Below are 26,540 nucleotides of genomic sequence, written 5' to 3' on the forward strand. Positions count from 1 at the left end.
GTGTGGTTCTGATTTAATCTCCTGATGTGTCTGTTTGCGTTATTAGCCGTTAGATCTAGGGTTTTGGCATCCTGGATCAATCCAACGCTCCTGATGTGCTTGGATGATCCAGGATCCATCAAAGACCATGGGCCTGGGTCTCTTTTTTGCTGGATTTTGTCTGTTTCTTCATTTTTTTTGCTGTTTGCACCACGTTGCATGCTTTTTACACCTCTTGCATGTCAAAATTGCTTTAAGAAATTCCAAATAAGTTTCCATGAGTTCTTGATAACTTTCTTGATGTTTTTATAACATTTTTGCATAATAAAATTTGATAAAAATATGTGTAGCATTTTTCTTACTATTCTTGTTAAAATTGGTGATTTTCTTGCACATATTAAGTCTAAAAGTCCTTTAAAAATCCCTCAAAAATTCTAAAAGTTTTCGTGTATGTTTCTTGTTATTTTTGTGACGTTTCTATGCATTTTGTTTACTGAAAATTTTGTTAAAAAATATTATCACATTTTCTTGCGTTATTTCTTGGTTTCATGTGAAAAAGTCTTATGAAAATTGTCTAATTCTACTTCAAGTTCTTGATAATTGTTGGTGATACATGTTACTTGAATTTTGTGCGTTTATTGCTACTGTTTGTATTTGGTTTTGACTGCATGTGTGGGAATTTTTCTTAATTGCTTGGTTTACAAGTCATGTTTGTAAATAAATAGTGTAAATATGCCTAAATTCATTCAAAATGCAAAGCTTATCATATTGCTTCAATTCTCCTTCTAAAACCTGAGTTTGTGCCTTTGGAAAATATGTTGAATTGTGAGAATTATAAGCCATATGATTCTTGCATTTTGTTTGTTTGAATTTTGGCTATATTTTGCATTGTTTTGGTTTTGTCTTGTGTTGATTTCTATTGCACTTGTTATGGTATCTTACCTGCTTTATCTTTACCATATTATATCTTGTACTACTAACTCCTTTCATTTCATGTTCCATCATTTCATAAGCATCTTCATTTCATCCCATATTCATCTCTATTTCTTTCATGCAATTTAATTTGTACCAAAGTTAGAATGTAAACACTTAGGAGTTGTAATATTTTCCTTTATGCACTTTTAATTTTCTTGGCAAAGAGGCCATAGAATGTATCTAGGGTATGATGTAAAGGACAATGGACTCTAAAGATGTACACCGACACAAGCACCGACACATGCACACACATCACTATATAGCTAGAAATATGCATGTTTAGATGTATGTTTAGGATTGTATGTTTAGATGAATGCCTAGGACTTATACTTAGAAAAAACCAATTTTCCAAACAAATGTGAACAACTTCACTCAAATCTTTTCCAAATAAACCTTGGGATCCAACATCCCATTGTATTTTCTTTTCCATTTTCTTAATCAAACTTCAATGAACTCTAATCCCGCTTTGACCATATTTTGCAATTCACTAATTCAACCTCACTATTTCCTAATCTCATGCCCTCGAGGCCTCTTTCTATTCTTCAAAATCCATTTTCAAACTTAAAATCAACCAACCAAAACAAAAACATTTTTTGAGAGAGAACTACGGTGGATTTGATCCCTTAATCGGGTACGTAGGCAAGGAACAAAATTCCTTTAATTCAATTAAAATAAAAATTCAAACACATTCTTCTCCCCCCAATTCTTCACTTAGAATCCCTTTAGGTCTAACAACATCTTTCAAAATAGCATTTAAAAATAGAGCGCGCGCGTAGAAATTAAAGACGGTTCCTATAGGTTACTATAGTCGTTATGGGTGCCTAACACCTTCCCGTAGCGAAAACAACTCCCGGACCTCGATTCTCAAGGGTTTTGCTTACTTTTTCCCTTCCCAAGAAAAAATAAGATATCACTGGTTAAAAGGTTCAAATGTAATCTATGTTTGACACCCGAAAACCAAGATAAAACACCAGGGTTTTAAGTTTTCCAAGATACTCGTCCACCACAAGTGGAAAACTCTCAAGACTATGACAATCCGAAAGTTCTAGTGTTTTTAGTGAATCCAGCTTGAGAGGTGGAATAATTCTGAGATTGCGACAACTTTTAACATTCAGGGTTTTAAGTTTTGCAAGAAACGTGTCCACCACAAGTGGAAAACTCTCAAGAGTATCACAACATGAAAGTTCTAGTGTTTCTAGTGAATCCAACTTGAGAGGTGGAATACTCCTGAGACTGCGACATTTTGTAACAACCAGGGTTTTAAGTTTTCCAAGATGCCCACCATTCACAAGTGGAAAACTCTCAAGACTATGACAATCCGAAATTTCTAGTGTTTCTAGTGAATCCAACTTGAGAGGTGGAATAATTCTGAGATTGCGACAACTTTTAACATTCAGGGTTTTGAGTTTTGCAAGAAACATGTCCACCACAAGTGGAAAACTCTCAAGAGTATCACAACCAGAAAGTTCTAGTGTTTCTAGTGAATCTAACTTGAGAGGTGGAATAATCCTGAGATTGTAACAACGTCTAACAAGCAGGGTTTTAAGTTTTCCAAGAAACTTGTCTACCACGCTTGGAAAACTCTCGAGATTATAACAATCTGAAAGTTCTAGTGTTTCTAGTGAATCCAACTTGAGAGATGGAATACTCCTTAGCTTGATGCAATGTATAACTCTCATTATTTTAAGCTTATCACCAAACTCATCTATCACATGTGAAAAATTCTCAAGATTACTACAATATGAAAGATTGAGTTCTTCTAGAGAAGGTAACATGAGAGGTTGAATACTCCTGAGACAGTTTCCAACAACCAGGGTTTTAAGTTTTCCAAGATGCCCACCAACCACAAGTGGAAAACTCTCAAGAGTATCAGGACCTGAAAGTTCTAGTGTTTCTAGTGAATCCAACTTGAGAGGTGGAATAATTCTGAGATTGCGACAACTTTTAACATTCAGGGTTTTCAGTTTTGCAACAAATGTGTCCACCACAAGTGGAAAACTCTCAAGAGTATCACAACCAGAAAGTTCTAGTGTTTCTAGTGAATCCAACCTGAGAGGTGGAATACTCCTTAGCTTGATGCAATGTATAACTCTCATTATTTTAAGCTTATCACCAAATTCATCTATCACAGGTGAAAAATTCTCAAGATTACTACAATATGAAAGATAGAGTTCTTCTAGAGAAGGCAACATGAGAGGTGGAATAATTCTGATTTTGGTGCATTTTACAATTCTCAAGATTTTAAGGTTACCTAGAAAACCTATCGATTTGTCAATTGCAATTAGTGTCGCACAATCTTGAATTGAAAATTCTTCTAAATTTGGGAGACCAGATATATCAGGTATTTGTGCTAAAGCTTTACTGCTATTGAGATTTAAAACTTTCATATTCTGGAACTTCTGCAATAAAAAAAAAGGAAATAGAAAAACATGCAAATAAATAATTAATATTAAACCGTATTTATTAATTTAAGATAAGAGATATAAATATGTTACACTTGCCTTTTTGAGAAAGAACTTCCAGTCCAATGGATTGAGATTGCTACATTCCAGCACTCTTAGACTTTTTGGAAGATGTTTGGGCTTTTGAGAAAAATCAGCATGCATAATTATTAGTGTTTTGAGATTATTCATCCTCTTGAAAGCTTCTCCATCCCATTTTACTCTTTTTGGTAAATCCCATTTTACTCTATTCCAACAGTTGAAATGTATGATTTCAATTTTATCTGTTCCCTATAAACAAAAAAAGGACAAATCAAACAATATATGTTTGTAAAAAAATACATGAATATATGTTAGAACTTTACACTATTTTTTTTTTTGAGATGTTTTAATCATGAATTTGAGATGTTACACCACGTATTTAAAGATCTTGAAATATTATTAAGTGTTCAACTTTACCCTTATATAAATTGTATGTTAAAAAGTTAGTTGTCACGTCAATTAATATACGATAAATCATATGTTTTTAATTTATTGAATGTTATGATAACACATCATTGAAGGTATGAGTAAAAAAAAAATTACACTCATCTACATATAAATTAAACTCATAAAGGTAAAAAACAAATTGTGATATTGTGACAATTAATAACATTAATGATATAGAAAGCCAAAAAGGTAAGTTAAGCATTAGCTACAACTAGTAATAAGTTAAAGTTAAAGTTAAAGATGAAAAGCCAAACCATCCATATCATTATTACTCACTGTAATTTCCTCTAAAACTTGAATTATATCTTTAGAGGACCATAACCTACTACGTTTTCCAGAATTTTTAGGTGATTCTTGTCTAACAATTCATGTGATCTTTCATGATATCACCATGATCTGCCTGAAGCATTTGTTCGACCCTTCCCAATCGATATCCTTTGAAGAAACATGCAATGTCAAGAAAAACAACCTTCTCTCTGCCTGCAAAGCATCATAGCTCATTTGTTGTGTCATTTGGATCTTTTTATGAGGAACTTTTTCATAACGATCTAGTGCATCTTTACATTGTTCTATTGTCTTATTAGTAAAACATGCATTTGCTCAAACAAAACACTATTATTATAGCTTGGACTAAATATCCATCTTTAAAACTTTCCGTCTAACCAACTCAATAGCATCTTTGTCATTCAACCCCTTCACCTCATATGTAAGTTCAACCCTATGACATGTTAGCAAGCTTTTGTCCGGAGTTGTGATGATGATTTGACTTGTGGGACCAAACCATTTGTGTTTTCTAGCCATAGCTTCTAATTGCTCTAGCTAGTTAACATCGTCTATAATCAAAAGCAACTTCTTTGGTCGGAGCCTCTGCTCCAATACAGAAATTCCTTGTGGATACACGAAAACCATGTTTTTCAAAGTTTTCTAACATCTTCAAGAAAACATGAAACATGAAATTGATGGGCAATCAAATTATAACTAGATAAAGCAAGAATTTTTTTTCCCTATTCCACCAATCCCATGGATCCCTACCATACGGACTGTATCATTAGACCCAAGATTTGAAAGGGAACTCACATGTTGCTTTTGGTGCTTCAGTCCAACTAGGTAATCACCAACATGTAAGGCAATGAGTTTTATATTTCCTAAGACTTGTTCAACAATCTCCCCAATAAATTTATGCCTATGCATATCCCTATCCAGTAAGAGGGAAGAGGTCATTCAAGTGTTTATATTAGTCTTAATTGTGTTTTTCACCCTCCATATACCGCGATTGTGTGACTTTAGTTCCCATTTTCTAAAGGAATTTTGCCCCAAAACATACCTTGAAGTGATATTATCTATTGATGTAATAGTCATCTCTCATAAATATGTTTAAAAAAATACCAAAAATCAGCTTCTACACTTGAGAGCAAATGGAACTTTTAATTAGGGGGTCAAACATTTTGGCATTTTCTGGTGTTTTAGTTAAGTGTCATGTTAATACATGATGTCACCACAACGTAATTTTGGAGAAAACTTCGGAAGGAGACTACCAAATCAAAAAGGAGGATAAAACCAAAAAATCTTCAATTACTGAGACGAAAGTCGAAAAAGACCTATATTACAGGGGGTAAAACACTACAAACCCTCTTTTTAATAGAGAATTGTGCTCTGTTTAGTTTGTCGTTTAAGGTTTTGAAAAATGAATTAAGAAATATAATTACCATAGATTTTTTAATAAAAAAATTGTCTTTTTTCTTATCATTCTTTTTACTATATTTTTTTTAGGTAAACCAAGAGAAAGGACAGGCATCAAGGAGAAGCAACGACATCCCAACTAAGTTGGCACCCCGACGAACTCCTATCATGTACCGCCAATCTCAAATTTTATTAAAAAAAGGGGGAAAAATACAAGAGGGGGGACTAGGCCAAAAACCTCAGAAAAAGAAAAAAAAACAAAGACAGACAAAAAAGAAACAATAGAACAGCCACCTACGGATATCTAAACCAAGGTAAACCACACCGGTCCGCAAAAAAATCTTGCTGAAACTCTGACGGTAAAGCTGACAACCACACTTCCCCAATAACTGAGTGACCTAGGTTTGCTAATCTGTCAGCACACGTGTTGCCTTCTCGGAAAATATGAGAGGAAATAACCTGAACATTAAGAGTGTGGGCATTATGCCACCGATTCCGAAGAAGGATAGGCACCAACGATATATTTTTGAAAACCTGAAGCGTACTGGATGAGTCACTTTCCAACCAAATGTTTGTCCAACCATGTTGGGCGACATATTCCAAAGCAAGAATGTAACCAGACACCTCTGCGTCGAAAACGGAGCACCTACCTAAGTTACAGGTAAAGGCTCCCAAGAACGTGCCTAAATGATCGCGAAACAAACCACCACAAGCGCCATTATGATCAATAACGGAACTATCCGTGTTAACCTTCACCCAAGGCGCCGTAGGGGCCTTCCAACACACCGACACAACCTCTTTGATCAACCTGCGATGATGGGGAACCCTGAACAAATCAAGAAGAGGAGCATCTGCAACAATACACTTACTGGTAGATAAGCCGCCACTCAAGCCTATCAAGGAATGCACTCGCACCTGAACTGTGTGCAAAGTAACACCATTCAAAGAAAACCGGAGGTTGTTTCGAGGAATTCTTTTTACTATTTATCACACTCCTTTCATTCTAAAATACATCTCGCAGTTTTATAATGTGCACTATTTACTTAACTTTTTTGAAGAAGGCACTATTTACTTAACTTATTTTGACCATATTAGCATGTAAGATGTTGTTCAATTTATTTGAATTAATATTTTTAAAATTCAATTTTTTATTGAGAATTTTTTTTTAGGGATATTGACAAAAAATTTATAATTTTTATTATGGTCAAAGTCATGTATTGACATGTGTGACCTGGGAATAGTGGTTAACTTTTTTTTTGAAGAAGCTAAATTAGCTCATCCAATTTTTAGGGATATTGACAAAAAAATTTATAATTTTTATTTTGGTCAAAGTCATGTATTGACATGTGTGACCTGGGAATAGTGGTTAACTTTTTTTTTGAAGAAGCTAAATTAGCCCATCCAAATTGATTTAGGGATATTGACAAAAAATTTATAATTTTTATTATGGTCAAAGTCATGTATTGACATGTGTGACCTGTGTATTGACATGTGTGACCTGGGAATTATTATGGTCAAAGTCATGTATTGACATGTGTGACCTGTGTAGTCATGTATTGACATGTGTGACCTGTGTATTGACATGTGTGACCTGGGAATAGTGGTTAACTTTTTTTTTGAAGAAGCTAAATTAGCCCATCCAAAGTGACACCGGAGAGAATCGAACCTGAGACCTCGAGGAGGATACACTCCCAAATCCCAAACCAATACCACCAGGCCAACCCAAGTGGGTTGTGTGAAGTGGTTAACTGTGACATATATTTAAAAAAAATAGTATTAATTAAGCTTCCAAAGAAAAATACGTAGTAAAGAAACTAATGGCAAAAGATATAATAAGAAAATAAAAATATTGGGCTCAAATGCACTTTTAATGTGAACATTCTTTGGATTCTCCGGTAATATAGGTCATATTCGGGTTTCCCCATGTAAAAAAAGGTTTGGATTCCATCCCTTTAATGTGAACATTATTTAGTTTTAGACCCTCAAAACATATGGATGTGCATTTATGCTTATGTGGCGTGCTGAGTCAGCATTTTTTTATTATGTGGCACGTTGATTGTGTAATTATTCGTTTTTTTACATTTATTTTAATTCCAATTTTTTTACATTATTAAATGAATAGAAAAATTTATTTTCCAAATTTGATTCAGCGCATTATTAGTTGGGTTAGAGAAAAAAATCTAATGTTGCGACATTTTTTATATTCTTAACATTAATTTCCAGATTTTATATATTTTTACAAAAAAAATATTGAAAAAAAACTTTTTCATTCCAAAAGAAAAACTTGAAGATCAATTTTTATTTTCGAAAGGTATTATCTAATTTTTTGTTTTATTAATCACGAAAAATATTTTTCATAAATATCATTTTCGGTAAAAAAAATAGAAAGAAAAAAACTTTTTTATTTAAAAAAAATTTGAACTTTTTTAAGTTCGAATTTGTTTTTCTAATTTTCGAAATATATTTTCTAATTTTTGTTTTGTTTTTATTTTGAAAATTAAGTTCCAGATTTTTTTAATTTTATCTTCTTTATTTAAAAAAATATCTAATTTTTTTCTATTTTATTCGATTTTTTTAACTTTTGAAAAATTAATATTCAGATTTTTTAAATTGTTTTTTCTTTTCAAGTTAATATAAATGAAAAACCATTTGTAACAAAAAAAATGAAAAACCAATTAGAATTAAAATAAATGTGAAAAGGTTAATAATTACATGGTTAACATACCACATAATATGGGTGTTGTGGTTATCACTATCTTTTGTCCCTTTGCTTTAGTGGTAGTGCATCAGTTTTGGGGGTTAGTAGAAAGAGTTTTTGGATCTACCAAAAAAAAAAGGAGTTTTTGTTAGTGCCTATTTTTTTTTTTTTGTGTCCTATAGTTGAATAAAAGACACTTCTTATATAAATAGAAAGGGTGCACCAAAACGATAAAATATTGTTATCATATTTTTTTATCAGATGTGCACCATGATAGGATAAATATATATCACATCATTATCCAACTTTTATCATATCTTTTTTTTATCATATTATGCGCATCAAATGGGCGCCAAGAGTTTAAGTTATATACATCGTCATCATCGATGTTAAAAAGTTTTACACATACATATGATATGTTTTCGCATAAATTAATGAAATATGATAAATCATATGTTTTTAATACATTAAATGAAATGATGTAGCAACATATAAAAAAACAAGGGTAATGATGAATGGTACGAGATGGTAACTACGAAAATCGACGAATTCTATCTATTGCTTACACTTTCAATGCCATACCACCATGTATTCCGTAAAGTAAGTATTTTTAGTATTTTTGAAGTGATGATTGTCAAGCTTTAATTGCCACTACCCCATGATTTGTGTTCCAGCATGTGTGCATTCGTCAGTTTTCGTACGTGAAATTAGCCGTACCATATAGCATTACTCAAAAAACAATTACACTAACGCTACATATAAATTAAACTCGTATAAAGGAAGAAAAAAATTGTGACAATTAATAACATTATTAATGCATAAAGCAAAAAAAGGTAACTTAGCAGTTAGCATTAGCAACAGTAACTCACCTTATTTTCTTCTAAAACTTTTTGTATATCTTTAGGGTCCCATAACCTACTGCGTTCTCCAGGATCATTTGGTGACTCTTGTCTAACAATTTCTTTCCCCATATCTTCTAGCAAATCATGTAATGTTACATTACCAAACTCATTTATTTTTATGAGAGATTTTTCTACTAACACATTAATGTGATCTTTCATGTTATCACCATGATGGACATGAAGTATTTCTTTGACCCTTGTTAATTTCCATCCTTTGAAGCAACAAGCAATGTCAAGAAAAACAAACTTCTCTTCGTCCTCCAAAGCATCAAAGCTCAGTTGTAGTGTCATTTGGATCTTTTTATGAGGAATTTTTTCGTAACGATCTAGTGCATCTTTACATTGCTCTATTGTCTTGTTAGAAAAGTCAGAACCCATGACTTCCAAAGCGAGTGGATGACCATAAGCATATGCTACAACACGCTTTAAAACATTCATTTTTTCTGTTGAAACATTGTTATAGCTTGGACTACCTTCATCTTTAAAAGCTTTCCGTCTAACCAACTCAGCAGCATCTATGTCATTCAACCCCTTCACCTCATATGTATGTTCAATCCTATGACATGTTAGCAACCTTTTGTACCGAGTTGTGATGATGATTCGACTTGAGCGATTAAACCATTCACGTTTTCCAGCCAGAGCTTCTAATTGCTCTAACTCATTAACATCGTCTAGAATCAAAAGTATCTTCTTTTGCTTGAGCATTTGCTCCAATTTTAAAATCCCATTTAGAACACCTGTTACCTTCATTTTCTTATCTAATTTAGAAAGAATGATTTTTTGGAGATATGGTAACCCATGTTTTTCATGATTTTCTCTAACATTTTCAACAAAACATGAAACCTCAAATTTGTTGGCAATCAAATTATAAACAGATATAGCAAGAGTTGTTTTCCCTATTCCACCAATACCGTGGATCCCTACCATACAGGTTGTATCATCCGACCCAGCATTCAAAAGGGAAATCACATGTTGCTTTTGGTGCTCCAGTCCAACTTTGTAATCACCAACAGGTAAGGCAACAGGTTCTATGTTTTCTAAGACTTTTTCAACAATCTCCCCAATAAAATTATGCTCATGCATATCCCTGCCCAATATGAGAAAAGTGGTCATTCAAGTGCATGTATTAGGATTAATTGTGTTTTTCATCCTCTATCTACCGCGATTGTACAATTGCAGTCCCCATTTTTCTTAGGAGTTTTTCCCCTTATGTTTTCCCCATGATTTGGTAGTCTCCCTCCCAAAATTTAAACTGATGTGATGTGATATCATTAACTGATGTAACATTTAACTCTCATAACCGTGTGATTTTTCTTTAAAATTAAAAAAAATGCCAAAAGTTTTATTTTTAAATTTTAAAGGAAAGTCATTAATTGAGTGTCAGGTTAATAAATGATGTCACAATAATATATATTTGAATGAAACTGGGGAAGCACTACCAAATTACAAAGGAGGAAAACCGGGGCAAATCGCTCAAATTGTGCTATGCTTTTGTTTGTCGTTTGAGATTTTGAAAAATGAATTAAGAAATATAATTACCGTAGATGTTTTAATAAAAAAAAAAACTTTGTTTAGTTTCTTATCATTCTTTTTTTTTTGACGTTTTCTTATCATTCTCTTTACCGCTATTAGCGTTTAGACCTCTGTCTTTTTTTTATTTATTGCGCTAATTCGATAAATTATGACCAATATTTTTTATGAAATGTTAGATTAAAATTATTGGTTTTGATTATAATTATAGGTACATATAATACATATTTTGCATTTTCATATTGCAACAAACTATATTTATTTTTTTAAATGATATCAACAATTTAACAAATCTTTCAGAGACAAAAAAAAAAAACAATATAACAAATAAGGTTATATATATTTTTGGTCCCTATAATATACCAACTTTTCGTTTTAGTCCATCTAAAATTTTTATTCAACTTTTAGTCCCCAAAAATTTTTCTTCACTTTTGGTTCATCCTTTTAAATAAACTCATATGTAGAATTTATATTTTTGATTAAAATGTTGCAGAATAGTTTATAATATAATCTCTCAAAAAAAATTAGAAATATTTAATTGAACATGAATTAAATATGAGTTTTTCTATTTTTTACGGTTAAAAATTAATGTTTTGTTAAAAAAATTAATTCTTTTTGAAGATTTTGACAATATTATATACATTTCTTCACATTTCATTAAAAAATACAAAGTTTACAGGAGTTGACTTAAAAATAGAAACCAAAAGTAGTTATTGAAATTTGTATAGAACCTAAAAGTCGAAGAAATTTTTTAGAGGGACTAAAACGAAAAGTAGATATATTTATAGGGACCAATATTTAACCTTAACAATATAATATAAATTATTATCTTTTTGAATGAAATCAACAAAATAACTATTTTATAGTCAAATTTGTTTAAGGTATAAAATCACAACCAAACACTCTTATAACTTTTTGGATTTAAATAACTCACATACATTAAAAAATTTAAAATGCTAGTGACACTCTTATAGCATTCAGTCTTTTCCTGGATAAACAGTTCAAATCGAATCCATATCTAAAATATAAGATTACTTTGATTTACTAATCTTACTCTATTTTTCTATGGTAGTTGGTGTAAGTGGTAAAGATTAACTCTCATGATCTGGATTTAAATTTATAAAGGGTTTGTCTGACATGTGTAAATAATTTATTAGAGAGTTTATTGTTTTAAATTCAAGTGACTATTTCCATGGACAAATGAAATAAAAAACAGAAGATAGGAATATACCCTTTCTTCTTGTAGTGAAGTCCAGACAAATCAGCTACTTGGTGAAGACACACCTTCCATTTATCCAGATTTGAGTTGGCCTTGTGTTTATCCATTGCTTCTCCATAATTCTTTTCTAACTTCCGTACAATAGAGGGATCCACCTTATAAAATACCGGCAAAACGGAACGTCCTTTATCTTTGATGGAATCAAGGATATGAGAAAGTTCTTGTAAGCAAAAGGAGGAAGAAGCATAATTCTTAGAGAGGACAACTATGGCCATGTTGGAGTCTTCAATTGCTTTGAGAAGTGATGGTGTGATTTCTTCGCCTTTTTGAAGCTCCTCATCATCCATGAAAGTTCTAACTCCTTTGTCATCTAGAGCTTTCTTGAGATAGCTTGTGAAACCATGACGAGTATCCTCACCTCGAAAACTGAGAAAAACATCGTACTTGAATCGATCTGTGACTGTGAGTGAAGCCATGATGAGTGAATGAGCTGGTTTAATGAATATGAATTGGTGTCTGTTAATTGTGGAGTATCCAGATTCAAATGAAAGTGGGAGAGTTGGTTTGATACGCTTCTAAGTGACCAATGAGTGAAAGAGTTGGCTTGATGGATAGGAATTGCAAAGTGTGGACATAAATAAAGACTTTGGAGTATCTATCTATAGTCAAATAAAAATAAAGTGAGTAGCATGGGATGAACCTGATGCTTTTCCCACTAGCACCAGATGCTGGGAGAGGATCCACTCCAGTGGAAATTTCCTCCTGTTTTCTCCTGTGAAATAATCTTAGCCATCCATTCCTTTTAATGACATCTTAATTAATCTTAGCCCTTCATTCATTTTTTTTATTTTACAAGTTGATTCATTTCTTGTCTTCCCTTCCTCACTTGTTTCGTTGCCATTCATTCACTCTCAATTTCAGAAACCCATCTCAACAGCGGCGGCGGAATAGTAGTGACGGTGGTTGCACGGTGGAGACGTGTGGCGGCAAACCACAACGGCAGACTACAGCGATAGTTGTCCTTCCTTCTCTATTTTCCATCTTCTTTCAAAATCCTTCTTTCCTTATGTTGTGCGGCGGCAGCGGAGGAGGTGGCGCACCACGATGGTGGATTACGGTGAGTACCAATTTGAATTTTATTTCGGTTCCAATCATTTGAATGGATTACAGTGATTAGAGTAATTACAGTGATAATTTGAAGAAAAAAAATCTTAATTTGATTACAGTGATTACAGAATACTAATTTTCAATTCAAATCATTGCTGATGAGATTGGTGAATTTGTTGAATTTGAGTGTTTGGATTTGTCCTTTAATGCTACTGTTTCCTTTGCTTTTGAGTATGCCCAGGTTGAACAATTTGAAGGTTTTTTTATGTCTACAACTCTAACTTAATTGGTGAAGTGGTTTGTTCATGTTGAAGAATATAAGTATACTTGTATGGAAAATTCTGTCGTGGAGATGGGGTTAAGTGGGTTGCAAATGTCGGCTTGCTTGTTTTATGACTGGCAATGGTACCCTATAGAGTGTCTGTTGCGGTAGGGCTGTCGTGGTCTGTTGTGCTTTCGAGGCTGAAGCTGTGGTATTCGGCGCGTGCGGGACTGTTTTGGCACTGATGTTACTGCTGTATATGAAAGCATCAGTTTTCTTGTTTGATAGCAGCAAGGTTCGGCTGCTGTTTGTTGATAGCAGGGCAGATTCTTGGGCCAGTACAACATCAGTTTTTTGGTTTGATAGTAGCAAGGTTCAGCTGCTGTTTGTTTTGTTGACAGCAGGGCAGATTTTTTGGGCCAGTTTTTAGGGTGTTGGTTTCGAGGTTTTCGGTATATCGGTGACCTCTGATTGTTTTCCTTGTCCGCGAGTTTGTTGCGCTTCTTGTACACTCTCGACGTGAATAAAATTTGTTTATTCTAAAAAGAAAAATGTAAAAGAGGAAGAGTTATTAGTTTGTACTAGATTGTTTGTACTACAATGTAAAATTATAGTCCTAGATGTAAAAGAGGAACAGTTATTAGCTTGTATTAGGTTCTTTGTACATCAATGTAAAATTATAGTTATGGTTTTAACATGTGATCTTCAAGATCTTGTACTTTGAAATTTCGATCAATGTAACGTAATTATTTGTATAGCTTGTACTTGTGATCAATGCAATATTTCTCTGCTTGTCGACAGCTTAAAATAACACATAAAACTGCTCTGCTATAGGTTTTGTTACGGGTATTGCACTGCTAGAATAATGCACAAAAATAGCACATAAAGCTGCTAAAATAGTGCAGAAAAACATCACATAAAATTGTTGCTACAACACATAAAACTGCTAGAATAGTGCAAAAAAACAGCACATAAAATTGCTCCTACAACACATAAAACTGTTGCCGCAAGGTATTCTGATTGTAGACCTCTTATGATCAGCTGTGCACTGCTAGAATAGTGCAGAAAAACAAATTTTACTGATGCGAAACCAACATGTATCGGTAATACATGTTTGACAGGTGGCTGTAATATTTTTACAATTTGACAGGTTCAGTTTTTAATTTGAATATGATCAGACTTTCTATGTCTTTTATTGCCGATACATGTTGGTATCGCATCTGTAAAATTTGTTTTTCTGCACTATTCTAGCAGTGCACAGCTGTATCATAAGAGATGTACAATCAGACATACATGTAGCAGCAATTTTATGTGTTGTAGCAGCAGTTTTATGTGTTGTTATAGCAGTGTTGGTTTCACATCAGCAAAATTCAATTTTATGCACTGTTATAGCAATGCGCAGCCTAACAATTGTAGCAGCTGATTTCTGCACTGTTATATTAGTGTAGGTGTTGGTTTGTGCATTGTTATAGCTGTGTTACATTACAAGTTCAGTTTCATCTTGATTCAATTTTTACACCTAACAATTGCTTCCGGATCTTTCAAATATTACAAGTTTAATTCCATTTGAGTTTAATAGCAGCAATATGGTAAACAATGTATACAAACAATCTGCTTTCATTGATCACAATTTTAAAGTACAAGATCTTAAAGATCAAATCCTACACAACTCTAATTTTACATTTTTTTATTCACGTCAAGAGTGTACAAGTACAAGAAGCACAACAAACTTGCGAGCAAGGAAAACAAACAAAGGTCACCGATATACCGGAAAACCCGAAACCAACACCCTAAAAACTAGCCCAAATAATCTGCCCTGCTATGAACAAACAGCAGCCGAACCTTGCTGCTATCAAAACAGAAAACTGATGTTGTCATATACAGCAGTAACATCAGTGCCAAAACAGTCCCGCACGCGCCGAATACCACAGCTTCAGCCTCAAAAGCACAACAGACCACCAAAGCTCTACCGTAACTAGCACTCTATAGGATTCCATTGCCACTCATAGAACAAGCAAGCAGACATTTACAATCGACTTAATCCAACTTTACCAAATAAACTGTCTCCAATTCTTTCTGGCATTTCACCAATTCAAAAACAGTACTATTCAATAAACAATATTGAATTATAAGTTCTCTTAATTCCTTTATCTTTCCAATTCCATCTGTTCCAACATGTGTGAGTGTTATTCCAATGACAGAAAAAGTGCTTCCAAGCAAGTAAATCTGAAATTAAATTGATAACCAACTAATTAAACTCAATCCTACACAATATCAAAAAATAAATCAATTAAGCATGCTATATATCTGATATTAAGAAGGAATTGAGCAAGAATCGATGGAAATTTGAAAGTGAGAATGAAACCCTAAACAAAGAAGAAAGCGAGAGAATAGGTACGTACGTATTCGCAGAGAAGTCAGAGATCGTATTTGAAAACGTGTTTGCCATTTTAACTTTCAAGATCCATTGCGAGAAACGTACGTATTCGTTGCAAACCTACGCAGGAATGAAGCAGAAAATGGTTTGTGAAAGAGACAAAATCTGTGATTTAATTGGTTTTAATCCTAGCCGTTGATATGTCTTTAAAAAGAAGGAAAGGCTAGGATTGCACAGGAGAAGACTGGAGAGAAACTTCACGGGAGACAATCCGCTCCCCCAGATGCTTTTCCCGATGGCCCTACTGATCTTTCACTTATACCAATATTCGGTAAAGACATCTCCTGCAAGGTTTGAAGCGACGTTTAATTAAGTATAATTATATTTTTCAAATGTTTAATTTAATTAATATTTTTTTTAATGATTTTCATTGTTTTGTTTTTGTATTTCAAACTCACGAGCGTATGGTAAAGGCGATCACAAATGGGATAAAGGTTGCCACACTTGAAATGCCAACAAACCATTTCGACTGGTTTTGTACATCAGTTCATAGATCCACTCTTTAGACACTACTTGAAACTAGGTTCAAGACCATCATTATTGTCATGGTTACAACATGCAGTTCCTCAATAGACGTCATGATAGTTCCTCAATTGACCCTAAAAATTGCTCATCTTGTCCAAAAAAATCGATGAAAAGTTATATGATCCAAACAAATTAATGAAAAGCATCAATGAAATTAAGAGGGAAAAGCATCTGGAAAAAATCAATGAAAAGCATATGATCCAAACAAATGAAAAGCATACAAATCAATGAAAAGGAGAGATCAAATGAAAAGGAGATGATCAATGAAATGAAATTGCTTTTCATATTGCTGGAAAATGAAAAACAAAGGATCAATGAAAAGCATCAAATCAATGAAAAGCATCCGGAAAAAATCAATGAAAAGCATCAATGAAAAAATAAAATTGCTCATCTCGTCCAAAAAAATAAATGAAAAGTTATATGATCCAAACAAATTTTACACATAAAAACAGTTGAACTTATGATCCGCTCGAGATCAAAATTAAGAGGCTCATTGAGAAACTATCATCAATCATACAAATCATCCCTCAAAAAAAAATCAATCATACAAATCATATGTCTGTTGGTTCCCGCATTAAAAGTAGATACGTGACTGTCTCTACTTTTTTACCTTCCTTTTTTGGAGCAGTTTAACCATTAAAGTTGACAATAATCCATGACCCAGCCAGAATTGGAGTTGGCATAAACTTCCATATTATTTAAAGTGTCAAAAGAAATAACTTTTGCTCATATATTTATGACTATGACAATTTTTTTTTTAAGGAGACGATGACAAATGACTGATTCGTATTTTCATGACACAATTTCCTTTTGTGAATTCTTTAAACAATGTAATTAGCGTACGACATATTGAAGCATGTTTTTGCTAGTTTGGACGTGCCAGTTTGAGTCATCTTTATGATTTATGAGTATCTATTTTAAAATTTCTACTTTCTATTGCTTTATAATCATATAATTTATCAATAGTCTATCAAAATAAATAGTTATCTAGGTAGCTCGTGCATTATTATTTGCACTCTCGTTATCAAGATAATTCTGCTCATATATTTCACTTGATATTTATAGTAGTGAATATACCAATCAACAATGTTAGTTGGGTCGACAACTTTTTCGTCGAAAACACGTGAATATATAAGGTTTAATTTTACTTTTGAACCCCCTAATTTCTCAATTGTGTGATTTTAACCCTCTTAGTTTCAAATGTGCAATTTTGACCCTCTACTTTGCCCCCTTTCTGATTTCATAGTCCCACATTGACATTTTGATGAACTATTGACCATGAGGTGCTGATGTGGTATTTTAAGTTGATGTGTCTTGTCCCTATTGGACAAGTTGGCTTGAATGGATTATTATTTTTTTTAAAATTAAAGTATTAAAGGAAAAAGCTGGTCACGTGATTCAAATAATTAACTAAAGGCACATTTTGATTAAGCTAATTTCATTAAATTCAAAATGAAATTGGTTTCGTACACTTGATATGTGGAGCCGTTGGTACACATTATCATGCCTGCCTTCCTGGCAACAGCTTGCTCTTCAACTACCAGAGCTCTATCATTATCATATATATATGAAGCAAGATATTCAACGAAAATGCAAAAATAAGTGCAAAAATTTAACCAACAATTACCAAGCAATGTAGAGCATTACCAACAATCATTTGCAATACCACAAATAACATTCTTTATCATTCAACAAAATCCTTTCACTCATATCCTTTGTTGATAATGCTGAAAAGCCTCGATCGAACTGAGTCCAAATCTAACACATTCATGACACTGCAAAACATAAGGTTCTCATCTACCTGCATCGAGAAACCAATTAACAAGAAATCAATTACTTTCGAGAAAGAAAAAATTGCTTTTACAATAAAAAAAAATAAGGAAGATAATGTTGATCAGATGCAAAGTGCGGAAGTAAGGGATATTAGAAAAAGTATGAACAATTATAAACACATACCAAAAGGTCGAGAACTGATTCAACCATTCCTTTTTTCTTCCCTAATTTCCCAGAGCATGCCAAAAGAACAGATCTATGGAGATTTTTTGCTACATTTGGGCATGTTGGTGAGGTGTTCATCGCCAAAAAGCTTGACAAATGGGGGAGAAAGTTTGGGTTTGTCAAATTCAAAAATGTCTCCAACATTGAAGCTTTGGAGTGGGAGTTAGGAGAGGTGTGGTGGGGTGATGTGAAACTGAAAGTGAATAGGGCAAGATTTGGGAGGGAGGAGGTCAAAGCAAAGGAGGTTCCTGAAGGAGTGCCTGGCGTATCGTCAACAACTACCGTCACCAAAGGTAAGTCCTTCTTGAAGGCGTTATCCAAACCCCAGGAGCTGGGTATCGATGCTGTGGGAGCTTCAGTACCGTGTCTGGAGGTGGCTCCCTCGGAGGCTATGCTGGATTTTTTGAAGGATTGCTATGTGGGTTTCCTGTCCTTCTATAGGGATGCTAAGTCTGTTTTGCATGGTTTGAAGATGGAGGGTATCCATTCTATCCAAGTTTCTGAAATGGGGGATAATCTTGTGCTTCTCAAACCTTCCTCTATTGAAGCTTTCTCTAGAGCACAGGCTGAACATAAGCCATGGTGGGACAACACCTTCCTGGAAGTGAAACCCTGGTCTCCCCAGCTTGTGGCTGCTAGAAGGAAATTGTGGCTGAGGGTTCATCGAATCCCCCTCCATGTTTGGGAGGAGAATCTCTTCAAGTTGATAGGGTCAAGATTTGGAATTTTCCTGGATTTTGCCGAAGATTCTGTGGATCTGCATCGTTTTGATAGGGCTAAGATTCTGGTTTCCACTTCCAGAATGGGAGTCATCAATGATGATCTTAATATCTGTGTGATGGGTGTTGTCTACCATCTTTGGGTGGTGGAAGAGAGTGTCTCGTTGGTGATCTTTAATCCTGATTCAGAGGGCGGTTCGGAGGATGGTAGAGGATCTTTTTCCGGCGAGGGTGATGAGGTGGCGGCGGCTGCCGGTGACGGGAATACAGTGGAAGTGGCCTTGGGGTCTAGTGTAACACCCAGTTTTCCCAACATAAAAATTTCATATTAAATCAGAGTATTTAAATCATAAACGGAATGTCACATACTACTTTAAAGTCATAAAATAGATATTAATAAATATCCTTCCAGGTTCAACATCATAAAAGTCTGGAAATACGCAGCGGAAATAGTTCGACATGAATAAAGTCTTGGCACCCAGGCCTTATCAGAAAATCTCATAATTTGGTTCAATACTTATTCATAAAAAGTTCATAAAAGACACGTAAGGAATAGATATGAAAGTAAGTCCCATCCCGTTACGTATCAGAGCACCTAGACACAAGTGAGGAGTCCACTCACGAACACTTCTAATCTTTATTACCTGCAAGTTACCCATACGAAGGGCAACATTTTCAAGCAGAAGGGGTGAGATTTCTCAAACAATAATATTAAACATATAAATCATATAAAGTACATTCAACAACTTAAACATCATTAACATATATTATACTCCATTAACTAGCATCATTAATCTCCTACATTAATTATACACTTCATCTTATATCATCTTAATTATAGACGTAAACATCATCATATAACATCAATTACTAATTCATAAACATCAGCATACATCATCAAATATTAATTACAAACATCAACACATATTAATCACAAACATCAACACATATAATGATCATAAGCATCAACATCTAACACCAAATATAATCATAAGCATCATCATGTATTTCACATAAGTATCATTATCAAAGCATATCATTTATCGAAAACAACTTCATAATTAAGTTCGTAATCAACTTCTTAAACAAACATCATCATTAAATCATCATCAAATATAAGTTATGACGACTCTACAATGCAACAACATCTTCAACAACAACTTAGACAACTTCAACAACAACTTAGACAACTTCAATATGCATGTGGTACCACCAGGGCATTAAGCCCCATTCGCTAAGGTCATATTTGGACTTGTCGGGCATTAAGCCTCCATCGCTAAGGTCATAAAGAACCTGTCGGGCATTAAGCCCCCATCACTGACTATGCAACGACACAATCTTCCTACAACTTGGACAACAACGTGAACATCTTATACAATTCCATTAAAATGGACAACTTCTTAAATCATGACAACTTAGACCGACTTATACATCTTCACTAAGATTCAGCAGCAACAAACATCAACAATTGCAGCATATAACAGTGCTAGAATATCATATCATCAATAAGAAATGAATCGTATCAACTTAACATCATAGAACATCATAATATTATGTATCATACAATACTCACATAATGTATTCCAACATATCAACAACAATAACCACATATACATTAATCAATTACATTCATATCAAAGTCCAAAACATTCTTCAAAAGCAAATCAAGTTTGATCAATGAGACATAAGCCAAATACTCATAAAACACCTCAACTAAATCCCTAATACTTAAGTTGAAGTTGGGAAACCAACCATAAGTTTTTGGACTAACTTGGGATTAGTTATGCTAAGTTTTCTTAAAGTTTTCTGAAGACCCACTTGGACTATTTTCATCCAAACTCAAAATCTACACATAATTTTCTAGTCACTCCAAAGCCATTAGAAAGCTAACTCAATTATCTACAACTTTCATGTTTACACCGAGAGCTAATTCAACACGGAAACGGGTGAAAAAGACACAAGAACGCAACAATTGAAGTTCTGACAGCACGCAACGAAAGCACAACAAGCAGTCACCCATGAGGGGCTGCCTTGCTGCGCTCAGGCGTGGAAAACTGCGCCCAGGCGTGGGAAGGCAGTAGCCCACCTGCGACGCAGACCTGTGCAGTCCCATTTTTTTTCGATTTCACCGTTTCGTCCGTAAAAACCTAACCGTTACTCCGAATCCGATTCCGTTTTCGCCTACGCGTTCTATTCGACAAATCCTATCATATTTTACTGAAAAATCATATTTTTAAATCTCCAAAACAGCTTATCCTAGAATCACTTATTTCTCAAAAACACTTAAAATCATTTTTTCTCAGAATCTCAACTTTTCATCCATTCTCATGTTTCTAACCATCAAACTACTTCTAATAACATTCCTATAGGATATCTAAGGTTTGTTCATGATTCTCTCATCAATTCTACGGTTCTTCATCATCTAATCATCAAAATCGCTCATAAACCCTAATTCTTAAACTCACTGACTTCTCATCTAATCATATGTTTTAAACCTCAAAACTATTCCAATAATCATTCTACGGATTATCTAAGGACTGTTCACAGTTTCTACATCAATCTAACAATTTTCATCCATTAATCCTCAATTCTTCACTCAAACCCTAATCCTCTTAATCTCACAAACTCTCCCCAACTTTGTTAGATGTAATCTAATGATTTACAACTTAATATTAAAGCAAGATAGTCTCACCCTTACCTTAATTTTGCAGAAATCGCAGCTCTCTCTTCTTCTCTTCTTCTCTTGGCTTTTCTCCTCTTTTCTCCAAAACTTGAACGTATGTTGTCAACTATTCTCTCAACCTAGCTTCCTCTATTTATAACCTTTCTATTCTTTCTAAATCTATTTGGGCCCAACAACTTAATCTCCTTTCTATTCTAACCCTCAATTCTATTTACACTAATAATTCTCATATTCTAATAAATAATAGAAATATGCCACGTAATAAAATACTAACACCTCTTATATATAATTAAATCACATAAATAGATTCTAACTTAATAAAAATAATTAAATAAAAGGAGGGTGTTACATCTGGCTCCGATGATAGTGATGATGGTGATGGGTCAGAGGTGTCCGTTCGGATTAGGCAGGAGGTGTGCAGTCCCAGGTACGGCGACAAGACAACAGCTTTTGCTAATCCTACTGGTCAACCTGCAGTATCTTTGTTGGGACAGGATCCTACCCCCCTTTTGGAGGAACAAACTCCTTTAGTTTTGTCTGATGTGAATCACGTGGAGGGGAGAGAAGCTAAGGATGTGGATGTGGACTTGGGACAAGAGGTGGATTTGGTGGAGTGTTCCTCATCCAATCAGAAGCTCAAGGATGTGGGACCCAGTGAGGACGCTTGGATGCCACGCGCTCAGGAGAGTGTGGCAAAAGGGAAAGAGAAAGAGCCAGATGTTGATTGTGGGTCCGGTGTCAATGGGAAGCACGTGGGGGATTCAGGTGGGCTTTCGCCTTCATGTGCTGGTGGGACTCTTCAGACAAAGAAATTAGCAAATTCTGGTCTCCATTTTTTAGAAGCTGTTAGAAGCCCTGCCCGTGTCTCTCAGGCTCATGTCTCTTTGGAAAATGGCGTGGCTTCACGTCATGAAGGAAGGGTGCCTAGTGTGAATACACACATAAGGTTTCCTCAAGAGGAGTCGGATATATCGGAATACAGTGATTCTGTTGACATTCAGATTCATGACTATTATCCGTCTAAACAAAAGCAAAAGCAGAGGCAGAGGTTGAAGGAAGGGAGGCAAACATATAAGCAACTGGGTGCGTCTAACGGTGTGCTTTTGGTGGAACAAGGGAGTGGTAAGAGAGGTGGGGGGAAAAAACGCAAGGGTGGACAGTCCCCTAAGGATTACTCCTTAGATAAGCCTTTACAAGTTGATAGGGCGGAGGTCAATTCTTATCAAGATGAAGATGGTGAGGAGGAGATGTCTGGAAATATTGAATTGATGGAGAAGGCACATGAGGCCAGCAAGGAGGCTAATTTAATGGCGGCTATCAAATTGTTGGGCGTACAAAAGGAGGTGGGACTTACTTTTCCTGTTGAACAGGGGGGATCTCTAACAACATGGTGGATATGGAAAAGGGGGATGTCAAAGTGATGAACAAAAAGGAGAGGGTTGTGTATGATCTATGATCATTACAACCTTTAATATTAGAGGCTTAGGATGGAGAATTAAGAAAAATAAAATCAAGGAGTTGGTTAGGTTTCATAAAATTGAATTCTTAGCCATTCAAGAGACCAAGATGGAGGAGGTGAATCAAGCTCTTTGTAACCAATTATGGGGGAGCGACGATTGTGATTTTGCTTTTCTCCCGTCTGAAGGTAGTAGTGGTGGTATTCTTTCTATTTGGCGTAAATCGTTGGCTTCCACAAATTTTACTTTCTTGGGAGAAGGTTTTGTGGGGGTTTGTTTGAATTGGGGTCCGCGTCTGCATAGATGTTTGGTGGTTAACGTGTACTCTAAGTGTGACTTGCCAGGGAAAAGGAAATTGTGGGAGAACCTTTCGGAGTGCCGTAGAAGCTTGGGAAACGGGGCTTGGTGTGTCCTTGGAGATTTTAATGCGGTGTGTGGAAGGGATGAGAGAATAGGGGTGAATGAGGAGGGCCCTTTAAATCTTTCCCTAGAATGTACTCTCTTCAACACCTTTTTGATGGAGATTGATCTTGAAGATTTAAGGTTGTGGGGCCGCCGTTTCACTTGGTCCCATCCTAATGGAAGGTCCATGAGTAGAATTGATCGGGTCCTTATCTCGGAGGATTGGTCCTTGCTTTGGGGTGAAGCTTCTCTTTGGGCTCTCCCAAGGGATGTGTCCGACCATTGTCCGTTGGTGTTAAAATATGGTGGTTGGGATTGGGGTCCAAAGCCGTTCCGTTTTAACAATCATTGGCTCAATAACAGTGGCTTTAAAGGGGTGGTGGAGGAATTTTGGAGATCCCAACAAACAAGTGGTTGGATGAGTTTTGTGCTAAAAGAGAAACTTAAGGGCTTAAAATTTCGGCTTAGAGAGTGGAACAAGGTGGAGTATGGAGATATGTCAACTAGGGTGGATGAGTTGAGGGGGGGAAATTTTGGATCTTGATTTGAAAGGTGAGGATGGTTCCCTTACTGGAGACGAGGTGGAGTGGCGCAAGATGAAATTCGCAGAAATGTGGCGTCTTCTTAAAGCCTTGGATGCTAGCATGGTGCAAAGATCGAGATCTAGATGGTTTAAGGAAGGGGATGCAAATTCTAAATTTTTCCATAATTGTGTCAAGGCGAGGAAGAGTAGGAACTCTTTGAGGGCTCTTAAAGTAAATGATGTGTGGGTGCAATCTCCGATGGATATGAGAAGAGAGGTGGTGTCTTTCTTTTCTAATCATGTGTCGAGTGTTCCTTGTGAGCAGCCAAGGCTTGATGGTGTTCCCTTCAATAGTTTGTCGGAAGTGGATAATGATGGGTTAGTGGCGCAGTTTTCGCTTGAGGAGATTGAAAGGGTGGTGAAGGAGAGCGATGGTAACAAATGCCCGGGTCCGGATAGTTTTAATTTCGCCTTCTTTAAGGAGTCTTGGTATTTGTTGAGAGATGAGGTTCGGATCATGTTTGATCAATTCCATGCGAATGAGGTGGTGCCTAAGAGTATGTTGGCTTATTTTGTGACTCTCATTCCCAAGGTGTCCGCTCCGTTGGCTTTGAAGGATTTCAGACCTATCTCGCTTCTTAGGAGTTTGTATAAGCTCCTCTCTAAGGTGCTTGCTAGAAGGATGGCCGCGGTTATGAATTCTATTATTTCCCCCTCTCAAGTGGCATTTTTGAAAGGGAGAAATTTGGTGGACGGGGTGTTAATTGCGGATGAAGTGGTGGATTATGCGCGGAAAGTTAAGAGCCAAGTTTTGATTCTTAAGGTAGACTTTGAGAAGGCCTATGATTCGGTTGATTGGGGTTTTTTGGTGTACATGCTTCGGAGACTAGGTTTTTGTGCCAAGTGGGTGTCTTGGATGAAGGCTTGTGTGTGTGGTGGTAGCATGTCCATCCTTGTTAATGGAAGTCCGACTGAGGAAATCAATATTCAAAGAGGTCTTAAGCAAGGGGACCGACTTGCACCTTTCCTTTTCCTTGTTGTGGCCGAAGGGTTTAGTGGATTGATGCGTAACGCCGAAAGAGTAAACCGCTTCGAGGGTCTTCGCTTCCATGACGATGGGTTGGTGATTTCCCATCTTCAATATGCGGATGACACTTTGTGTGTGGGGAAGGCTACGGTGGAAAACTTGTGGACATTGAAGGCTGTTTTGAGGGGGTTTGAGATGGCGTCTGGGTTAAAGGTGAATTTCTCTAAGAGTTGCTTAATTGGGTTGAACGTGTCGCCCGATTTTATGGATATGGCGTGTAGCTTTCTTAATTGTACTAGAGGGAGTATTCCTTTCTTGTACCTTGGCTTACCGGTGGGTGCTAATCACGGTAGAATTTCAACTTGGGATCCTTTAATGGAGCATCTTGGCAAGAGATTGAATTCTTGGGGTCATAAATACCTAAGTCTAGAGGGTAGGATTGTGTTGCTCAACTCGGTGCTTAATGCTATCCCTATTTATTTTTTGTCCTACTTGAAGATGCCGGTGAAAGTTTGGAGGAAGATTGTTAGAATTCAAAGAGAATTCCTTTGGGGTGGTGTGGAAGGGGGTAGGAAGGTGGCTTGGGTTAGTTGGTCGAAGGTGTGCCTCCCTAAAGCTAGGGGTGGATTGGGTGTGAGGGATGTCCGTAAGGTTAACTTGAGCCTTTTGGCTAAATGGCGGTGGCGCCTTCTCCACGGCGGGCAGATGCTTTGGAAGGAGGTATTTCGGGAGAAATATGGCGAAGGTGTGTTTAATGTTTTAGACGAGGGGGAAGTCAATTTGCCTTGGTTCGCGTCTAAGTGGTGGAAAGACTTGGTGGGTTTGGATAAGAGGGAGGGCTCCTCTTGGTTCAATTTGGAGGTAGTTAGAAAGGTGGGTAATGGTAACACTACTAGCTTTTGGAACCATGTTTGGATGGGGGAAGCTTCGCTTAGGAGTAGATATCCCCATCTCTTTGACATCTCTAATCAAAAAGACGCGTGTATTGGTGATATTTGGGAGGTGGATGGTGGTTGGGGGTGGTCTTGGAGACGGAGGTTCTTTGTGTTGGAGGAGAATTTAATGGCAAACTTGTTGCATGATTTGGAAGGTTTTGTGTTCTCTCAAGAGGATGATCGTTGGATTTGGAGACTCGAAGATAATGGGGTTTTTTCAGTGAAGTCCATGTATAAGAAGTTGGATAGTGAGGTGGGGGAGGAAGATGTGCTTGGCCCTTTGGAGAGGAGGGTGTTTAGGGACATTTGGAAGAGTCCGGCCTTGTCCAAGGTGGTGGCATTTTTTTGGAAGCTCCTTTATGACTGGATCCCAACTAGGAGTAATCTAGCTTTGCGGAATGTCCTCCCTCCGGATGTGCCTGTCTCATGTGCCTTTTGTGCTAACTCTGTGGAAACATCAACTCACTTGTTCCTGCATCGTCGCTTGGCAAGCAAGGTGTGGGATCAGCTTATGGTTTGGCTAAATGGGCGTTTTATTATACCTCCGAACCT

At 35.9% G+C, this 26,540-nt stretch overlaps 2 protein-coding genes and 2 long non-coding RNA genes across 7 annotated transcripts; 2 read left to right on the top strand and 2 right to left on the bottom strand.

Annotated features, from left to right (window-relative positions):
- Positions 1-3,563: 3,563 nt before the first annotated feature.
- On the bottom strand, positions 3,564-12,542 carry LOC146917738 (disease resistance protein RPV1-like). 4 transcript variants are annotated; one of them, XR_015013477.1, is made up of 4 exons: positions 11,926-12,542; positions 9,132-10,251; positions 4,161-4,364; positions 3,564-3,686 (listed from the first exon to the last, which is right to left on the bottom strand). XR_015013477.1 is itself a non-coding variant. In XM_085716586.1 (3 exons), exons 1-3 carry the CDS (start codon positions 12,387-12,389, stop codon positions 7,190-7,192), a joined length of 1,707 nt encoding a protein of 568 aa, XP_085572712.1. In that variant the 5' UTR covers positions 12,390-12,542; the 3' UTR covers positions 4,985-7,189. The 4 variants fall into 4 exon arrangements, 3 of the variants coding, with proteins under 3 accessions (XP_085572712.1, XP_085572713.1, XP_085572714.1); XM_085716586.1 differs by lacking the exons at positions 3,564-3,686; positions 4,161-4,364 and adding an exon at positions 4,985-7,312; XM_085716587.1 differs by lacking the exons at positions 3,564-3,686; positions 4,161-4,364 and adding an exon at positions 4,994-6,372.
- Positions 12,543-12,644: 102 nt separating this feature from the next.
- LOC146917739 (uncharacterized) lies at positions 12,645-14,039 on the top strand. Its single transcript, XR_015013508.1, has 2 exons — positions 12,645-13,030; positions 13,262-14,039. It is a non-coding gene; the product is annotated as an uncharacterized LOC146917739 (long non-coding RNA).
- An 842-nt stretch (positions 14,040-14,881) lies between these two features.
- Positions 14,882-15,941, bottom strand: LOC146917740 (uncharacterized). Its single transcript, XR_015013505.1, has 2 exons — positions 15,685-15,941; positions 14,882-15,508 (listed from the first exon to the last, which is right to left on the bottom strand). It is a non-coding gene; the product is annotated as an uncharacterized LOC146917740 (long non-coding RNA).
- Positions 15,942-23,210: 7,269 nt separating this feature from the next.
- Positions 23,211-24,047, top strand: LOC146917741 (uncharacterized). Its single transcript, XM_085721923.1, has one exon. It carries the CDS (start codon positions 23,211-23,213, stop codon positions 24,045-24,047), a length of 837 nt encoding a protein of 278 aa, XP_085578049.1.
- The last annotated feature ends 2,493 nt before the right edge of the window (positions 24,048-26,540 follow it).

The sequence above is a fragment of the Medicago sativa genome, chromosome 6, assembly GCF_051527215.1.
Source record: "Medicago sativa cultivar Bolivia chromosome 6, Bolivia_mono, whole genome shotgun sequence".
NCBI classification, from domain to species: Eukaryota; Viridiplantae; Streptophyta; class Magnoliopsida; order Fabales; family Fabaceae; genus Medicago; species Medicago sativa.

What these genes read in the sequence shown, in the direction of transcription:
- LOC146917738 (XM_085716586.1), bottom strand. Translation starts at nt 12,389, where the DNA reads ATGGCTTCACTCACAGTCACAGATCGATTCAAGTACGATGTTTTTCTC. An exon ending in CTTCACTACAAGAAGAAAGG is followed by an intron (nt 10,252 to 11,925) that starts GTATATTCCTAT and finishes CATATTGGGCAG; the next exon opens with GGATATGCATGAGCATAATT. An exon ending in AAGTTTTAGAAGAAAATAAG is followed by an intron (nt 7,313 to 9,131) that starts GTGAGTTACTGT and finishes TATATGTCACAG; the next exon opens with TTAACCACTTCACACAACCC.
- LOC146917741 (XM_085721923.1), top strand. Translation starts at nt 23,211, where the DNA reads ATGGAGGAGGTGAATCAAGCTCTTTGTAACCAATTATGGGGGAGCGAC.